This window comes from Balaenoptera borealis (assembly GCF_965194805.1).
Source record: "Balaenoptera borealis genome assembly, chromosome: 19".
Lineage (NCBI taxonomy): Eukaryota > Metazoa > Chordata > Mammalia > Artiodactyla > Balaenopteridae > Balaenoptera > Balaenoptera borealis.
Genome location: NC_138878.1, coordinates 13,024,653 through 13,044,287, shown reverse-complemented (window position 1 = coordinate 13,044,287; position 19,635 = coordinate 13,024,653). Strand labels below are relative to the sequence as shown.

The 19,635-nt window shown below is 40.1% G+C and overlaps 1 protein-coding gene and 1 long non-coding RNA gene across 3 annotated transcripts in view; one reads left to right on the top strand and one right to left on the bottom strand.

Moving 5' to 3' along the window:
* Positions 1-19,635, bottom strand: part of LOC309617580 — a 548,498-nt gene that overhangs the window by 307,111 nt on the left and 221,752 nt on the right. The window lies entirely within an intron of this gene.
* Positions 1-19,635, top strand: part of HYDIN (HYDIN axonemal central pair apparatus protein) — a 441,132-nt gene that overhangs the window by 201,453 nt on the left and 220,044 nt on the right. For both annotated transcript variants that reach the window (XM_082369752.1, XM_082369751.1), the window contains exons 14-18: positions 4,157-4,224; positions 11,238-11,473; positions 13,971-14,071; positions 16,467-16,602; positions 19,277-19,441. In XM_082369752.1, the coding sequence (XP_082225878.1) occupies positions 4,157-4,224; positions 11,238-11,473; positions 13,971-14,071; positions 16,467-16,602; positions 19,277-19,441 (706 nt within the window). The remainder of the gene's footprint in view (positions 1-4,156; positions 4,225-11,237; positions 11,474-13,970; positions 14,072-16,466; positions 16,603-19,276; positions 19,442-19,635) is intronic.

The window sequence follows — 19,635 nt, the reverse complement described above, 5'->3', positions numbered from 1 at the left end:
AAAATTTTGTGCCTTAAGGGACACTATTAAGAAAGTGAAAAAACAAACCACAATATGGGAGAAAGTATTTGTAAATCACATATCTGAAAAGGGACTTATATCTAAGATATATAGAGAACATTTACACTCAGTAATAAAAAGACAACCAATCAAAAATTGGACAAACCATCTGAGCAGACATTTCTCTAAAGAAGATATACAAATGATTAATAACATATGAAAAGACTCTCAACATCATTAATCATCAGGGAGATGCAAATTGAAACCATAATGAGATACAACTTTACACCCACATGGATGGCTATAATTTAAAAAATGGAAAATAACAAGTGTTGGAGAGAATGTAGAGAAATCAGAACCTTCATACACTGATGGTGGGAATGTAAAATATACAGCCACTTTGGAAAACAGTCTGACAGGTTTTCTCAAGTAAACGTTGAGTTACCATATGACCCAGCAATTCCATTCCTAGATACATACCCAAGAAAAATGAAAATATAAATCCATACAAAAACTTGTACATGAATGTTTATTACAGCATTATTCATAGTAGCCAAAAGGTGGAAATAATCCAAGTGTCTACCAACTGATAAATGAGTAAACAAAATGTGGTCTATCCACACAATGGAATGTTATTAAGACCATAAAAAGGAATGAAAAAAGAAAGAAAGGATGTACATGCTACAACATGGTACAATGAATGAACCTTGAAAACGCTATGACAAGTGAAAGAAGCCAGTCACAAAAGACCATATATTGTATGATTCCATTTATGTGAAATGTCCAGAGAGAGAAAATCTGTATATGGATAGGAAGTAGATTAGTGGTTGGTTAGGGCCAGGGGTGGAGGTGGGAGATAGAGGGTGATAGTTAAAGAGTATGGGGTTTCTTTTTGAGGTGACGGGAATGTTCTAAAGTTAACCCAGGTGGTGGTTGCACATATATGTGAATACTATACAAAAACCATTGACTTATACACTTTAAATGGGTGAATTGTATAGCATGTGAATTATATTTCAATGAGGCTGTTATTTTTTTTAATTTCCAGGAGCCTATAATTCATTCATTTCATGGGTGAATTTTTTTTTAAACATCTTTATTGAAGTATAATTGCCTTACAATGGTGTGTTAGCTTCTGCTTTATAACAAAGTTAATCAGTTATACATATACAATATGTTCCCATATCTCTTCCCTCTTGCATCTCCCTCCCTCCCACCCTCCCCATCCCACCCCTCTAGGTGGTCACAAAGCACCGAGCTGATCTCCCTGTGCTATGCGGCTGCTTCCCACTAGCTATCTATTTTACATTTGGTAGTGTATATATGTCCATGACACTCTCTCACCCTGTCACATCTCACCCCACCCCCAAAATAAAAGACACAGACCTACTAGAGAATGGACTTGAGGATATGGGTGAATTTTTTAAACCTCTGATCTCTTCTCCTAAAGATCCCAAACTAGTAATGCATGTCACTAGCAATGTCTGAATAGGTTAGGGTCTGCTTGGTTTTTCCACTGTGAATAATAGGGTTTAGGAATCTCCTAGGAACTTGCAAGTAAACTTGGACTGGTTAATACTCCAGGTGCTCTGTGGAGGTTAAGTCTCTTGTTTTATCCTCTGCACCTTACCATTCACACCACTCCCATGCCACTTTCTTATTTTCGATGTTCATTCCTTGTTTCTTTCAAAGGAAAGGAAAGTCTGACTGTGGAAAGAATGCTTATGTTCATCCTAAAACTAATCACAGATTGCTAAGAGAAATATTCTTGTCTAAATTGCATTTGTCCAAAGTGTTCTAGCACTTCAAACCACAAACAATAATTTTGAAAACTTGGCAAATATCTAGTGTCATAAATAAATGTCTAATGATAAAGGGTGAAATAAATGTATAATTTGTTATTTATTTCCAGCTCCACGCAGTAATACTGATTTTACTTATGACTTTGCCAGGAACTCTTTCTTGGGCCTTATGGTCCAAGAAGTCTCTATAAAGTTAATATTGTGGATTCTGTAATTTTGTTTCTTATTCTTTTATCATTGGGTAATCTTCTTTCCTTAGTACCACATAATTTTGGCTAGTATGCCTTGAAAGATCAGAACAGTTGCTGTTTCTATTGATTTCTCCAGCTGCATGACACAGTATTTTAAGTGGTTGGATAAACAGCACTGTAAAGTTAATGTGATTTTTTAAATTACCCATGAACAGTTTTGTTCCCTCCTATTTTTACATATGTGACTTTATACAGTTTAACTGTAGCATATTTCGCATTCAACCTGTTTCACATAACATCATAATTCAATCACTCTCTTAGTCTTTAAAATTCTAATTTTAACAAACCATTGCATTGATGGAGGACACCATCTTGGCAGAGACTGCGCTAATGTCCAGGATCCCTGTTTGAATGAATGTGACAATATCTAAGTCCAGTTGGTATTCAGCTGCAGTTCCCCTAGTTACCTGTGCCTTTGAACAAATGTGATTTAACTCTGGTTTTTTTCTACTACACTGATTAAATGACTGCTTTGTGCAGTTTTGTGATCTTTCTTATTTCTTTAGGCTTTTGTGCATTTCACACACTTTTGATCTATTTGTTTCTTTGGCCCCCCAAAAACTTCTTTTACAAATCAAGTATCTAATCTGTAGGCTCCTTTGACTTATCTCAGCTGGATCCTAATTCCTTGCTAAGTACCAGCTGCTCCTTTTGAAACCACTTTGGATCATTAGCATGAAATAGAATAGATGGTCCTGGGAAGGGCTTTTAGAATTGAAACTTGCTGCATTGAGTCTTTGTTGTCATCTCTCCTCCCAGGCTTTCAACAGCCCGAGACTCATGCTTAGTGGGGTTTCTGGTATTTGTGTCTATAACTTTTAAAAGCTTGGCACATAGGTGGGGAATTATTTCAGTTCTTACCTTTGGTCTAGAGATTTTAGGGACATGGACCATGGAGAAAGACAAGAATAAACAAATATCTGATATATTGGTTTTGTATTGCTGCTGTAATAAATTACCACAAACATAGTAGCTTAAAACAATACAGATTTATTATTTTACAGTTCTGTAGATCTAAAGTCCAACACAGGTCTTACTGCGCTAAAATCAAGGTATTGGCCAGGGCTGTGTTTCTTTCTGGAAGCTCTAGGGGAGAATTCATCTCCTAACCTTGTTCAGCTTTTTGAAGCTGCCCACGGTCCTTGGCTCATGTTCTGCCTCCTCTATCTTCAAAGCCAGCAAAGGCTGGTTGAGTCCTTCTCACATTGCCTCACTCCTACCTCCTCTCTGCCCCTGTGTTCTAATTTTAAAGACCTTTGTGATTACATTGAGCCCACCTGGATAATTCAGGCTAATCCCCTTATCTTAAGATCAGTTAATTAGCAAACTTAATTCCTTCTGCCACCTTAATTACCCTTTGCCATGTAACCTAATATATTCACAGATTGTGGGGATTAGCACATAGACATCTTTGGGGACCATTATGCTATCTACCACACCTGAAGTCAGTTAGAAACTGTAGAATCTCTCTATTATTTATTTTAAGCTAGAGTGTCACTCCAAGATCATGAGTCTTGTATGAGAGGGAAACAGAACAACAACAGTTAAAGAGTCCTTAAAGGCCACCTGTTCCAGTCTTCTCTTTCATATGTTAGGAAAAGAAACTGAGGCCTACAGAAGTAAAGTGATTGGCCAAGATCACAGCTAGTTGGTGGTAGGAACTGGATTAAAACAGTTTTATAAAGGTGTGGGCCAAGGAATACTGGTATCATTGATAGTCTTTGATGTCTATTATATGATTAAACCTATAATTTTTTTCTTGCCTGAGTTAATAAATTTTCATGATATGTGTCTCATCCACATTAACATTTTGTGCCATTAGTTCAGTGATGTGTCTGCTCTGCCTCATCATTGATAGCAATATGGTGGTAAGTTAACCATAGCATCGTTTGCTAAAACCCAAAGGTTTGAGAGTGGAAAAGGAATTCTAAGAACCATTGGGCTAGACCATCATCTCACAGTTTCCTTAAGTCCAAGATGATGCTGTAATTGATTTAATGCTAAATTATGGTTTTCAGTACTTACCTCTACCCACTTCTTGATTGTTACCTTGAATTCACTGGATTCTCTTTCTACTCCCTTAACTTGTATTCCTACTTCCAGAGGCTGTGTCATTGGACCTACCTTCCATTTTAATGTTCCTGCTCTGCATTTTGGTGATGTTTCCTTTGGTGAGTACTTTTCCATTTTAAATTAGAAATTGAGAAGAATTACTTTTCCCTCCACATGGAAGGAGGAAAGTTTACAAAGAGCTTCTCTTACCATTTTGTGTGGGTAATAGCTAAGAGGGTCTAGAATTGTTCTTCCTCTGCAGAATTTTGGTGCTGTTTCCTAGTTTATAGGTGAATGTTATAGCCATGTCTCCTGGATACTAGTAGTTGTCAGGCCATGGCTGTCCCCCCTCTTCCTGCAGTGGAACAACAGAAAGCTTTATGCTTTATTCCACTGTCTTAACATTCTGAACATTCTGTTTATATGCAGATTCTGATTTGCCACTTTGGCTACACAGCAACCTTTCCACAGAGATGCTCTCAGGTTTAAAGTGAGCTCGGTAGTGGTTTAATTCAGGTGTTTTATCACTCCAAATTGAAGACTCTTCTATATGTTTGTATAGTCTTTTTACTCAATTGCTTCCCTAAGTCATTTTCTCCCATCTAAACTTCCCCAATAATAAAAATGATAACAATGGTGGCAGCAAAATTACCCATTAATTGGTTCTTTCTTGTAGTCCAATTACTGCTAAGTAATTACATGTGGTACTACATTTAAACGTTTTTAGCAATCCTAGGAGAAGGCACTCTTTAAGGTCCCCATTTTAGAGTTGGATGAACTGAACATTGGAACAGTTAAATAACTCCCAAAGGTCACACAGCAGTGGCAGAATTAGTATTTCAATTGAGATCTATCTAAATCATATACTGTCAACTTGGGTGTTGAGAGTTGCCCCTAGAGAGGCAAAAATTGGCTCTTGGGTATTGAAAAAACTTAGATATAACAATGGTTTGTGTTCCTTCAAAGTTCCACCCTGCCCAACAGAATCTTATTCCTTAGTATTTAATTTCTCTTGTTAGGTAGAAATTGTCTAATTTAAATCATATTTAATTAACTGATTTGACTTGATATAAAATTAATTTATCACAGTGGTTCTTTTTAGGTGATAACTTTAAAAAATTGAGAAACCCTAGTCTAAATCTTTATTCCATAATTCTTTCCATTTTGCTCTATTGTTTCCCATTTTGACTTGCAGTTCTCTTGCTTCATTTCAAGTAAGCCTGTCTAACTTGGGGAAAAATAGTTCTTTAGAAAAAGCTGATTCATAATGCCTTTATCAGTTGCTTTAACATTTGGGTGTTATGAAAGTTTCTAAAATTCAGAATATATTTATTTATACAATGCCCCCACCCTGATCTACGTTATATTGGGTAAGGCACATACCATAGGAAAATCTATATAAATGAAGTTGAATGTCTGTTCATATAGAATGTGAAAATGGCTGGAGAGATGTTATAGATTTGTAGGGCATATTTGAATGATAGACTCTTTTGAAGGAAAATGAAAGTGACCTACAACTTAAGGGTAACTGTGACTGATGCACAATAAGAGGGGAGTTTGTGTACCCAAAGACCTACGCAGTGTACTCCAAACACTTCAAACTGAGTCCATGGAGAGCTCTGAGCAACTGGTGCCCACAGCAGCATACCCTTCCACAGGCATTTAAACACAAAGTCCAGTCCAAGTACATTTGGAAGATGTGCCCTATGTCGTATGCCCTGGCGGGAAAAAACAAGTCAAAGTAAGCACCTCAAATCAGTTACTCCAAGAACTCTCCATTGACTTATTGTCCAGAATGTGCCCTATTGCTCAGCTCTGACATGTTAATGTAAATACTGTGCCAATGATAAGCCAATTATTGAACCCCATGAATATCTGAAATGCTTTTATCTAGAATCCAAACATTTTAAAACATCAAAGCCCCTAAAACTACATTTGCATGGAATATGGCAAATGTATATCCCCAAGATGCCACTGATTTACTCAAAATGCTGTATTTGATATTGGCAAGCTCTGGGTCACACAATGGGTAAAACCATGTATGCATGCTCCAAGGCTAGGTAGGTTTTTCCAGTAACAGTCTTCCATTTGTTCCTCTCTTATCCCTAAGGATACAGGAAAGGCCATCACTGGGTAATTTATTCATAGTTTCCTTTCGCTATAGAGATAATAATCAACAGCTGTTCCTCATAGTTGGTCCAGCTAGAAGTTTTGGTAACTAGCTTAGGTGAAAATTAGAAATAGTTTATTTTCCTTTTGTATAATATCTTACTGAACCATTTGATGATACAGCAGCTAGACTCTTATGATATAAGAGGCTAGAAGACACTACAGAGCCATGACCCAAGATTTCCCAAGTCTGAGATATGAGAACTTACCCTCCTACGTCCACCTTCAAAACCCAAGTTGCCTTTTCTTTTAGTTTGGATATGGATTCCTTAATCTTCTCTGCATTGTGACAGGAAATGTTAATAAAAACATACCCTTTTTCTTGCCAATAGGAAATCTAAGGTTTTCAAAACACCTGGTTCAGTAAATTCAAGCTACTTTGCTGTGCTTCTGGATTCTTCACTGTAATGGCCAAAGTTAGGGGCAGTTTTGTAATAATCTTTCAAAATTGTCTTGTGGTATATTTTCAAATTCCAGAGTTGGAACTAGAGTCCTCATTACTCCAACGCAAAGTATCACTTATTTCTCCAGGTAGATTGGCCTCCTGTCACAAAGAAACATGGTTCTTAGGAGAGTTATTTATTTGAAACTATACTCTAAGAAGTGTATATAGTTAGTTCCAGATTCAAAAGAGAAATCAACTGTTACAGGAGTCAGCCAGAAATTGGAGGACTTTTTTAGTTATTTCAGGATGACAGATATATTGTGTGGAGTTAAACGAGGTCTTCAGAGACTGTTGTAGAGCTGGGGAGTACATTAAGCTAACTAAAGTTGGTAGTATTGTCCCCATTTTGGCAAGAAGGCCCATTCCTGAAGAGCCATCTGTTACAGGCTAGTGTTGGAGACATGGCATTTACTTGCTTAGAGATGAAGATTTGGATTTGGCATCAGGGTCTGTGGGGATCGATGATGTTAGGATATTATAAATACCATAAAGTAGGTGAGAGGTAATAGTACTGTTGGTTGGTATCTAAAATATTTAAAGTATGGCTGTGAAGCTTTTGATTGGTTGTTGGATGACCTGTCTAATAATTAATTAGTTTGACTGAAGTTACAGTATCATGAGAGAGTTAAATTACAGAATTTGGGTGGTGATTGTCCCTGAAGGAACACTGAGGCTTTGATAACTCCTCAGATTGGTCAAAGAATAAAACGGACCAAGTCATAACTGGTATTATGCCAGGTGATAGACCAAAAGGGGCAGGATAAGTATCTGCAAAGTCACTATTTTTCAGGAGGCACAAGAATTTGCTGAATGAGAATAAGGAATTTGGAAGGCTCCAGGCTTTCAGTGAACTTGACCATTGGATAATTTGGACAGAGAAGTTAGGGTTTGAGGTTAGAGTTGTTGGGATAAATATAAGCATCAAAAAATATACATGATAGTTGTCTCTTCCATGGCCAGGTATGAAGTAGCAGCATTTTACTCAAGGGGTAGTATTTAGATTGACTTTAGGAGAGTGTAAAGTGGAGAGTCAGGGCCAAAGCTTAATTGTCATGATCATAGAAAGTTCTTAGAAAGGTTGGCAGAAGATATTATAGTAGGCATGGGCAAAGCCTAGACCCGAATAAGTTATCATTAACAATAAGGGAGACACAATAGGGGATATCAGAGTTGTTACGACTTTATGAAAGTAAATAGAGAATAATATGGCAGAATGATAAAGAAGGAAAGTATACAAGGGAAAGTATGAGAATCAATAATGCCTGGTATGTAGCAAAATCTTGTTCCATCACTCTTTGGCAGAGTCTTTCTATTTCACGTAGAGTCTGCTTGTTCTGAGGAGCTTGGAATAGCAATCTGTTGCTGAAGGTCATCAATTTCTGGAAGTTTTGGTTTTTTTTAGCAAACTTCCATTTAAGATCTCCAGTAAGAGTTGTTTTCGTCTTCAGCCAGTAATTCAGTTTCTTTGGGCGTCTTTTTACCCAAAAGCTCACCTCTTAATTAACTGCAGGGTCAGTTGTTAGAAGGCTCTAAAGAAGACTATTGATATATTTTTTTGATTTTTGAGGTTGAAAGAGGGAGAGTTTCTGAGGGTGAGTTTTTTGGGAAGATTTCTTGAACTTATAGATGAGCTGGTTCTTGACAATGTGTAGTTATGTCTGCATTAAGCAAGCTTGATTCAGATTGATAAAAGACTTGTAATCCCATGGGTCTTCTAGTTATTATTTCCTAGGGTGAATAGTCTGAGTTCTAGAGGGAGCTAACCTGGTCTGATAGACATTAGAACCAAAAGTAAAACTCTTCACCAAAGAACTCCAAGAGCCTCAGAGAACTTGGCCAGTTTAAGATCAAAAATACTATTTTTGTGTTCTACATTTCCCAAGGATTGTAATTGTGAATTTTTTATCACATGGTTAACACACTGTAAGATTCTTTATAACTCTTCTGTGTAAGGCTGGTATTCCCTAGGTGGGAAAGTTATAGAGTACAATGTCTTAGTCACATTTATGGCAGCGGCCTTTCTGTATAGGAAGGCTCAAATCCATCTCAAGAATATACAGACAATTACAACAACATATTTTAACTGTATAATTTTGGCACAGCCCATCTGTATTTGAAAGGTTCTTTGGAGTATGATTTGGACCCACAGCTCACTGCACAGTTTTCCTGGAATATGATAGCAGAATGTAAGGCAGGAGCCAGCCACATCCCCAGTTACAGAGGAGAAATTTTCCTATCAACTCTTATTCAGAAATTATCTCATCTCTTTTATGATGGGACCTGTGGTGTAAGATTTTTGTCAAAGACCAGCTCATACTTTGGGGCACGTCATAGTTGGTGTGCCAGAGACCATTGACACGAACAGAGGATCCCAATTTTAGGTAATGTTTGTTTTCTAAGTCTGAATTTTTTATGTTCAGAATGGATTCTGCAAATTGTGCTTATTGATCTCCCATATTGTGAATTATTTCTGTAGACAGCTACAAAAGTACCATCTGTTTTGCACAATGCTCTGCTAACACATTTCCCTTTGCTTTGTGGAGATTTTTATTTTACTAGAAAAATTAGGAATCCATTGTCTAAAATAGCCCGTGAATCCCAAAAAGTCTTATCAATTGTAATTTAATTTTTGGTCTTGGGTATTGCTGAATCAGTTTAACACTCATCTTAGCTAGGGTCCATTCTTAGAGAGATAATGTTCCAAATAATGTACCACCTTTTGTCAGAAATGAAATTTTTCCTTTGCAGCCTTGTGATCTTTTGCCCCTAGTTTCCTTTAGTTTCTTCTTAGGGGCTTTCTAGGTCAGGTGACAATACACATATTGAATGAGAGTCAATGAGACTATCATCTTTTAAATCATTATTTAAGTACCAGGAGAGGTATGAAGGTGTCTCTTTGAATCTTTGAGGCATTCTGGCCAAGCATGTTGTTAATTATTCCAAGAAAAGGCACATACGTGTTGTTTTTGGTTTTTTTTTTATGTACTAGGTGCTAAAGAAGGGAGTATAGAGGTCTACACTGTAAATTACTTGCATTCAGTTGGACTACAGATAGGGTAGTAATTCAGATTTGGTGCAACCAGAAACCTAGGAATAACATTTGTGTTAATGAGCCTTCAGGCTTTAATAAAATAATATCCCTTTTCTTCAGGCTCCTGGATAAGCAATATGGGGTATTACAAGGAATTGTTCTAGCTAGGAGGTTGTAGTTGGCTTTATTCTCAGAAAAACACTTCAGGGAAGTAGTCTGGGCAATGGTTTGGAAAGACCTGTCTGAATCTTTATAGGATCCACTTCCGTAATACACCCTATGTTTGAACAGTATTTATCCCATAAATGGTCAGGTAAAACAAGAGCCATTGTTGGGAAAGTTCAGAAAAGTCAAATGTAACAATTACATGATTGTGAAACTGACTTTCTAGAAATACCTCTGGAATTTCCAAGAATAATCTTTCAAAAGCCCTTAATCAGACAATTCTTTTTCCATAAAAGATCTCTTCCAAGTAGATTGGCAGGTGCAGAATCACAAAGGAGACATGAATGTGTTTCTTCCAACAGTCCTAATGTGTAGACAAAAGCTCAGACGTGGGGTGAAGTAGATCGGTTCAAAATATCCCCAGCAGTACTGCAGTAATAACTCCAGGAGACCAATTGTATTTTATCGCAGTAGTGTTCAACGTAGAAAGAGAAGTGTTTACATCCAGTAGAAATATGCATATTTGTTCTCTTATGAGTGTAGATCATTCTTGTTCTGAAAATGGTAGCAGATACATTGGCCACCTAGGGAATCCAAAATCAGAGTTCAGTTTATTGTTTACCAGGCAAGTAGGATCCACATCTCTAGGAAAGGAACATGAGTCTCCCTGAACTGAATGTAGGAGGGCTAGAAATAACATTAAAAAGCAGCTTTGTCTAAGGGAGGCGAAAGCCGATGTATTAGTCTCTGGCTGGCTCAAAAGTAGATCGTAAAGTCTCTCTCAGGAGAGGCTATTATTCTATTTTGTGTCATCGACCCTGAGAACATGAGCCTCAGACGAGTCTAGGATGAATTATATAATGTCTTGGCAGGCTCTGGGTCACACAGCGGGCAAAACTGCAGAGGCTTCTCCTTTCACACACTGGCAAATAAGAAGAGCAAATATAACTCTGTTCTTTGGGAAAAAATCTGTATTTCTGTGTGAAAATTAATTGCACAATGTGCTTCTAGAATATTACTCAGCAAACTGATTATAGAGACTGCCTCTAGAGAGGGGTCTGGATGATGATGGAGGGGTTTGTTTCATGTCTATTGTTGTTACATAGTAAATGCATAGTAAGTATTCACTGAATGAATGAATGAGTGAAATGCATTTATTGATTGTGCAACTGAAAACAATACTGGGGAGAGTTGGAATTAAGCAAGTAGTGTTGAAGTGCATAGACAATTCATTTAAGAGGTTTGGCAGTGCAAGGGGAGGTTGAAGTTAAAGGGAAGCTGTTGTGGGGCTTTTATTTCTCACCTTACATTTTGTTTTCCAGGGTTTCCTCATACCTTGATATGTTCCCTCAATAATACCTCCTTGGTCCCCATGACCTTCAAACTGCGTGTGCCTGGGGATGGTGTTGGCCATAAAAGCATTTCAAGTTGTGAGCAGTATTCAGACAACAAAAAATCATATTGGAACAAGGATGAAGTACCCGTAATGAGACCAAAGGAATTCACCATCACCCCCGACTGTGGCACCATTCGCTCCCAAGGATTTGCTGCTATCAGGGTAAAGTGCACAGCCTTCCTGCACATGTGGCCAAGCAGCTGAACTGTCATATAGTTATTGGGACCACATCTAGAGTTTGCTTTATATGCCCAGTGTCAATGGGAGGGAGTGCCTCTAATTCACATAGAAAAGTAGGTCTGTTTCTGTAAGGAAATAAACTACTGAAGCAAAAGAAACCAGATCAAATATATTGGGCAAAAGCGCTGACACTGCTCCCATGGGTTTCCATCAATCTAAATGCATTGCCTTTACCAGAACAGTGGATTCTAGCAATTTCTGCTGAAACCACTGCTCTAAACAGATAGTACGCCTATCAATACTAACATAAAAATATTTAATAACGCGTTGATAATTAGGTCCTGCGTTAGACTCACATTATTTATACTACTAAGTATCCAGATTTATGCCACAGATGATATCCAGTTTATTCATATTTTGAATCTGAATCTGGGCTTCATGGCGAATGTGGATGTGATATTCCTAACAGTGCTTTATATTAAGGTCCACAGTGTGATGCTTTGCTTATGGCCTCATGGTGCCACCAGAAGAATTATTTCACAGCTAACTGAGAAAGATTTTAGCTGTCTTCCCTCACTTACTTTTGCTTCTCCGAACAGTTAGGTCTAGCAATACTGAAGGCTGCTAAATTTAAATGATTTGATCTTTTCTGGAAAAGGAAAAAAATAAGACTTCATAGCTAAGGTTATAGTTTTCTCTTTAGTCATTACCTTTGAATATTTAATTCAGCTATGGTTTTATCCCCCAGATTTGCTTTTAATGCTTCATAATATCTCACCATGAATCTACTCATCCTAAATCTATTCTGGGAGTTTTCAGCTCTTCTCAGGGCTTCTCCACGGATCCATGAGGTTTGATATCACACATTGTTGTAATTTCCCAGTGTTGCTCTCTCAGTCTGTTTGGGCTGCTACTACAAAATACCAGAGACTGGGTAGCTTATAAACATCAGAAATTTATTCTTTACAATCTGGAAGCTGGAAGTCCGAGGTCAGGGTGCCAGCATGGTAGGGTTCTGGTGAAGGCCCTTTTTCAGGTGGCAGACTGCCGATGTCTCCTTGTATCCTCACGTGATGAAGGGGCAAGGGAGCTCTCTGGGGCCTATTTTATAAAGGCGCTCATCCTGCTCACGAGGGCTCCACCCTCATGACCTCATCACCTCCCAAAGGCCTCACCTCTTAATACCATCATATTAGGAGTTAAGATTTCAGCATGTGAATTTGGGGCCGGAGGTGGGGACACAATCATTCAGATCAGAGCAGTTGCTAACTGTGACTTGCCCAGGAAGAAGTGCAGCTGCAATGAGTTAATTTATTTTTTATTTAATAATGCTTAGCTTACGTGTTACCTACCATTTCCCCCCTTTTTTGGGGCTTCTCCCAGATTAGTACAGGAAGATTTTAGAAGACAGAGCATCTATCTAGGAGCCTTCTGCCAGAACCACTTGTTCTAACCATAGCTCAGAGACATAAACAAGGGTTAGAGTCACTCCAGGAATCTGTGCACTGGGGCAGCTGCTTGTCTCCAAATCTGACAAGTTTTCCTTCCAAATCGATGACCCCCCTCTTTGCTTTATTTTCCCTTTGTATTTTGAAAAGCTTTCTCCAAGCCTCAGTTTTCCCTCCTGATCTGCACTTTAACCACGTCTGTGTGGACTTAAATTTGCATCCAACAATTCCCTTTCCAACCAAAAAAATTTTAATTAGTACCTGATGCATAATTTATAGATAGAACAGCTGTAACCTACGCCAGAAGCTGTTTTCTACACTTACAAGTATCTCTTCCAGTACAAATCATTTTAAGACAATTAAAAATTGCAACAAGGCTTCAAAAGCCTAAATGTCAAGTTTCACAACAGTAAATAAAAACATAGGGTAAAATATACTGGCCAGATACTGTCCTTGGATTAACCTTTCTTTGGAGCTTCTTATTTTCTTCTCTAATAATGAATATGGGAGGTGGGGAGGAACGACAAGATTTTGGTTAAAAAAAAAAAAAAAAAAAGGCTATCTAGTTGATTTCTTATGCCATTTCTATAACTGACATTTATTTTGCCATAAGAGAAATCTAGCTGTAGTGTTTTATTGGTGTATTGAATTTTTGTAATTTATACAGCCCAGAGTCATAGAGATCAATTTAAATTGCAGTAATTAAAATTTGTTTGATGTTGCATATCCTTCAGGGCCCTGTTTCCCCCCATGCAGGTGTATGACTCCTTTGATACAACCCCCTTGGAAATCAGCAAACCTGTTGTACCAAAAGCCATTTGGTGGTTTCTAACCTGGCCTTTGAAAAAACTCAGCATGCAGTAACCCCGAAACATAGCTTGTTTAACTAAAAATGTAAAATGCCATACATCCCCTAATAAAGTACTTAGAAACCGCACTCATCAGTGTGGTCCTCCCTTGGCCCCTTTCTCCCCTGTGCAGAGGGAGAGCTGGCCTTTGAGAAGAGCAGTTTTTCACCTTGTTCTTTCCAGGTGACCTTATGCTCCAACACTGTGCAGAAATACGAGCTGGCCCTGGTGGTAGACGTGGAGGGCATCGGGGAAGAAGTGCTGGCGCTCTTAATTACAGCGAGGTATTGCACTCACCTGCTTTCTCTTCCCCAGTCTTCCCGGAGCCACCAGTAATGGGCTCTTTCTCCAGAAGGCAGCACGCCTACAACCAGTTCACACTGCGTTTGTTCTGCTTTCCTGGGAGAGGAAGCTAAATCTGATTTTTGAGTGACAGAGCTTTGGAACAGCAAATGCACCTTTGGTGGAGAGAAGAGGAGGGATGCGTGTGTTTTGCAGTGTTAAGAATAATAGTGCTCTTTAATGGGTCTGACTTGCCGTGTATACAGCTGACAAGGTTTTAGCAGGAAGAGGTGAACAGTTGCTGTTTTTTATTTTTATCTTTAAAGATAGTACCCCAGAGTTCTGCAGCTGAAAGGGTGAGGCTCGCAGCCCTGCAGTGGAAGACCCTGCTCCAGGACACTGTCATTATGACGTTAAGGGAGGCTGCAGGCGGCCCCCAGAATGAGGCCCTCGCTAACATCATAAACTCCTCAGAACCATCACCAACTTGTCTCTCCGTTTTAATAGAGGCAGCAGTGGGCTCTGGAGTCAGGTTAAGATCCTGGCTCTGCCATTTTTTGTTGACTGTGTCTCCTCAACTAATTTACAGTCTTTCCAAGGGTGGTATGTCACTTACTGATGACGACAATGATCCTAAATAAAATCATTGGCCACACTCTTGCCAAAGCAAAGAAATATCCAGATCTGGAACTTGAGAGTGTGTATGAAAATACCATCTGAAGGAAATAGAGAAAGGTACTTACTAAAACTCTGACAATATTCCAATCCCTAGAATTTAGGACTTCCATGAATCTTAGGAAGATGCACCTTAAAGAATGTGCAGCCGAGCTTGTTGGTGGGGCCATCATAACTGGCACCATTTCCTGTGTCTTGGGCTTGAGTGAAGTCAAAGGGCGGCCCTAAAATAAGGTCAAGTTCTTGCCACAATCTGCTTAGTAGTCCCTCCAGAGACCTAATTGTTTGTTTAAAAACAGTGAAAACTCTTTCGTCTGGTCCTCTCTATCCCAAAGTTTGACTTTTTGTCTAGTCTTGCATGTATTTTCTATGTGGGTTTATTCTGATACTTTCCAGCCCCTTTTCCCTGCAGCTCTCAGTAGAAAATCCTGAATTTTTAAGAAAAAGGGGAGGGGGGTTCTAGGAGGCTGTGAGTTACCTACCATGTATTCTCTGTGACCCAGTCAAATACTATCAGTCCTCTCAGCCACAGTGTTGCAAGTAGTAAAGGATAAGCTTTACCGAAATCATTGGGTCAACTGACAACTTCCATTCTAGCTAAAAATGAACACTCATCTTGTGCTAAACCCAAACTTTGAGGTCAACAAGACTCTCTTTCATGTCACTGCTTTTGGTGCAGTCTGTAAGAACTGCTCAGAGACTCTCAACAGAAGAGCTGCTTTTAGAACATGCTCCCTAAGGTAATTCTCCCAGAGAGCCAGCAGTGTGGCTGGCGACACCCACTACCACAGGTTCATCACCTTTTACCGAGCCATCACGCGGCTCCGTGCCATACTCTTCATTCACACCGTCTTCTGTGTTTCCCTAAGAAGAGTTAATGATGCTAACGTCAATCTCTAAAATTACCTTCATTTTACCTATGAGCAGAATGGGACTCTGGGAGGGAGAGCAGCTTGCTCAAGGCTGTATTTGGTAAGGTCAGTACTTGAACCGGGCTCTGACTGATTCAAACGTTAGCACTCCTCACCATTGCACTATATTGTGATAGTGCAGTAGGGCAGGGCAGACTTTGAGACTTAACAGACATAAAATAAAACCCAAGTCACCTAATAATAGGCCAGCTGCACACACAGGCCTTCCATTCCTCCCTCCCTCTCCGCCATCACACCCCCTCCTCACTGAGCACCACCGTCACAGTGCCAGTTCTGGGTCGAGCAGCTGCCTGAGCCTACTGATCCAAGGCAGCTGTTCTGCATAGGAATTAGAATTATGACCATTATTTAGATGCTGCGAGCTGTTGCTAGTCCTCAGGGGACTCTGACTGGTCCAAAGTGTCACAGCTAGTCAGGACCTCATGCTGGTGGCATTGGCCCTGTTTGTCAGGGAAACAGATCCACAACCCTAAGGAATTTGCACTGTGGGGTCTCTTTGCCAAATGAAGGCCAAATATGAAAAACAATGGAAATGTTAGTCATTACCCACAGAAGACAGTGTTTAAGGAGTCCTGCTTCTAGCCCTGTTTTGATTAAAAAGTGGTGACTGGGGGCTTAGGGAGAGGGATGACAGGAGAGAAGATTTGAAAATGATTAATGTAGTTATTAGAGGAAAACTACTGTGTGACAGTGACAGATGTGTTTAACTTGGGACTCTGTGTCCTCCATATGTAAACAAGCTCTCCCTCCATCCTTTTGAATTCTTTAATGGACTCCTTCCTTCGAGCAGGTGTATTGTACCTACTCTCTGCGTGGTTAATACAGAGGTGAACTGTGGGCACTGCTTCCTGAAGTATCCATATGAGAAAGCGATCCAGCTTGTCAATCATGATGACCTCCCAGGATGCTATCAGGTCCTGCCTCAGGTGAGTTACTCTATCCTTTTCCAGTGTTGATTTTTCTTCAGTTGGATTCCTTCAGTGAGAAAGAGAAGACCTTTGAAAGAGCCATATTCCTGAGCACATGACTGTATGTAATTCTAATTTTTAACCATGGGATAACCTGGAGACGGGGTTATGAAGCTACAGCTGGATTGCCACCTGTATGAGTGAGCAGCTGCAGGTGGAAACAGTTGTTAATTTCCCAGGGAAATTGCCTTCTATAAAGAGGAGAAAGGGTCAGTTAGGGCAACATGCAGAAGTTGCACCTGCAAATTATTGCCTGTGCATTAACCATGCATGGGAAATGAGGCAGAGCTAGAAGTTTTCGTTTATGTCTATGGCTGTAACTTGAACAGAATCACTAAGATATGGTAATGCAATATTTATAAATGAACTTGTTTGATCGGAAGGCTAGAGATAATATAGGAAGGAGAAAGGAGGAACTGTTTCTTAATGTTTTATGAAATGGATCTGCCCACATGCCATTACACCTAGCTAGGTGGGAGACTAAGACGTTAAACACAGATGGAAAAAAGATTCAAAAAGATCTGTATAGACTAGAGTAATGAAAGGTGACTAATGAGGTGCAGTTTACCAAGGATGAATTTGGGTTTAAAATTCATTTCTGTAAGTAGTACTCTAATAAAAATACATGCAAAAAATCAAATGGGGGTTTCATTTGGCTGTAAGTTCAAAATAAGTTAAAAGACCAGTGAGGTGACTCCATGGTGCAATGGGTAGTGCCGTTGGCCTTCCAGAAGACCAGTGTTGAGGCCACAGAACCAAGGCAGGTTTAGGCTGCATCGGAGAAACACAGTGTTCCACAGCTAAAGGAAGGAGGGAGCCACACATCAAAGCAGTGCTGGAATGTAGTCTTCAGATCTTGACAGGGTATTTTTTAATGGAAACTTAAAAAAAAAAAAAAAAGAATTATGTTTGGAGTAACGAGAATGTCAGTCTCTGTCATCTGGAAATCCAAGTCATATGAGGAGCAAGCACAAAGTCTAATCTGGAACAGAGAATTAGCTGGGATGAAATAGTTCCCACTAGTCAAGGGTCTGCTGTGTAAAAAAGGGAATTTGAGTCATTCTGTGGGCGTCTCTCAGACAAAACCAGAAGCCGAGAATGGGGGTGACAGGAGACAACTTTTCTAACTTTCAAGTGTTCAACAGCCGAACAGGCTCGCCCTGCACAGTGCACGGTCACCTCAAGAACTCAGAGCAGAGCCTGAGTCACCCAGGGTGATAGGGAAGCTGTGTGTGCACAGCTGGGCTGGGAAAAGGGTGAGGCACTTGCCTCAAGCACAAAATTTAGGGGAGAGCCAAAACACTCAGTAATCAAGATAGATGATGTTTTCATGCTACACTTGAAGAAATCAAAACTAATACAAAAAATCCATGATAAGTAAGATATCAAAATGTTAGATAAAGGTGGAATCAGTATTACTGATTTTCCTTTGGCCTCAGGGTCCAGGAAGGCTGGGCGGAGCACTGCTGCTGAGGGAGGCTGAGTTAGATTAGGCCAAGCTGGACCAGACCAGGTGCGGAAAGACCACGGGGTGTCCTGGACTAGTGAAACTGGCACGCTCTGTCCTTCCCTCCAGGAGTCGACGCTCTGAGAAGTGTTTCCCAGTTACTCAAACTTATTTGACCATGGGATTTTTAAAGTTTTATTTGTTGTTGTTGTTGTTGTTGCATAAATGCTTAGTAATATGCTGGAGAACAGGGTTCTTAGGAACGTACATTCGTAAACAGTGGACAACATTCCTTAATTCGTTCACCTGTTTCCCCATTTAAAAAACATGTACTGGGGCTTCCCTGGTGGTCCAGTCGTTAAGACTCTGTGCTCCCAAAGCAGGGGGCCTGGGTTAGATCCCTGGTCAGGAACTAGATCCTGCATGCCACAACTAAAAAGATCCTGCATGCCACAACTAAGACCCGGCACAGCCAAATAAATAAATATTAAAAAACAAACCAAAAACAAACAAACGTGTACTGAGCATGTGTTTTGGGCCAGAAAGTGGGCACATATTGAGGAGAGACCCAGGTCGTGCCCTAAGAAGTTTGCAGTCCTTGGAGAAGATGGACGCGTTGACAGTGCACGCTGAGGAAAGGGACTGCGGGATGCTCCCTGAGAACAGAGCAAGCGCCCAGACTCTGGGGCACTGGGCATCCCTGGGGGTATAAGGATGAGTGTGCAGGCAGGTCAGAGGGTGTGGGCATTCCAGGAAGAGTAACCACAGGTGCAAAGGGTTGGAGGTGGAAACAGTGTCATGTGTTCAGGAAATGCCAGTGGCCTCTACCGATGAAGCGCAAAGGGGTGAAGTGGATGGGGAATAAAGCATGAAGGTGCGGAAGGCCAGTTTAAGAAATTTGGCCGTGGGAAGCTGTTACCCTGAACTAACTCACATTGTGGATGATTTCTGCACTTTGCTGGGTTGCACACTTTGCATTTGGGGCCTTTTGCACACCTCACTCAGCCAGAGTTCCTTCTGGCTGAATTGGAGTACTCATCCCCATTCACTTGCTTTAACGATGATATAGTTCTAAAAACCCTCCACAGACTCAGGACAACGCTTGTTTCAAAATGATCTAACATGCTGTTGATTTCATACTGAACCTGGGGCTTGCTTATCCTTCTGGCTTCTCTGTCCCACCAGGTATATCAGGATGCACCAGCTGTGTTGCTGTCTAGTCCCACCCCCTGTGGGGTCATTCCTCCCCACAGCACCGTTCACATACCTCTGGCCCTGGAGACCCAAGTCCTTGGGGAGTACAGGTCCACAGTTTACATCTCGACCTTTGGGAGCCAGGACCCCCCTGTGGTGAGAGCCAATTTTCAGAATTGTAGTTATAATTGCCGTACTTCTTGCCGGACATTCCAGCCTTCGTATGTAAGGCACTCAACATATTTGCATATCCTCTAGTTGTTGGTAGTTCTAGAGTTTTTCATTTTCACTCTGCAGTGGTAAAATACCAGGGCTGTTACTTCGGGAATCTGTTTGTGGTTACATCTAAA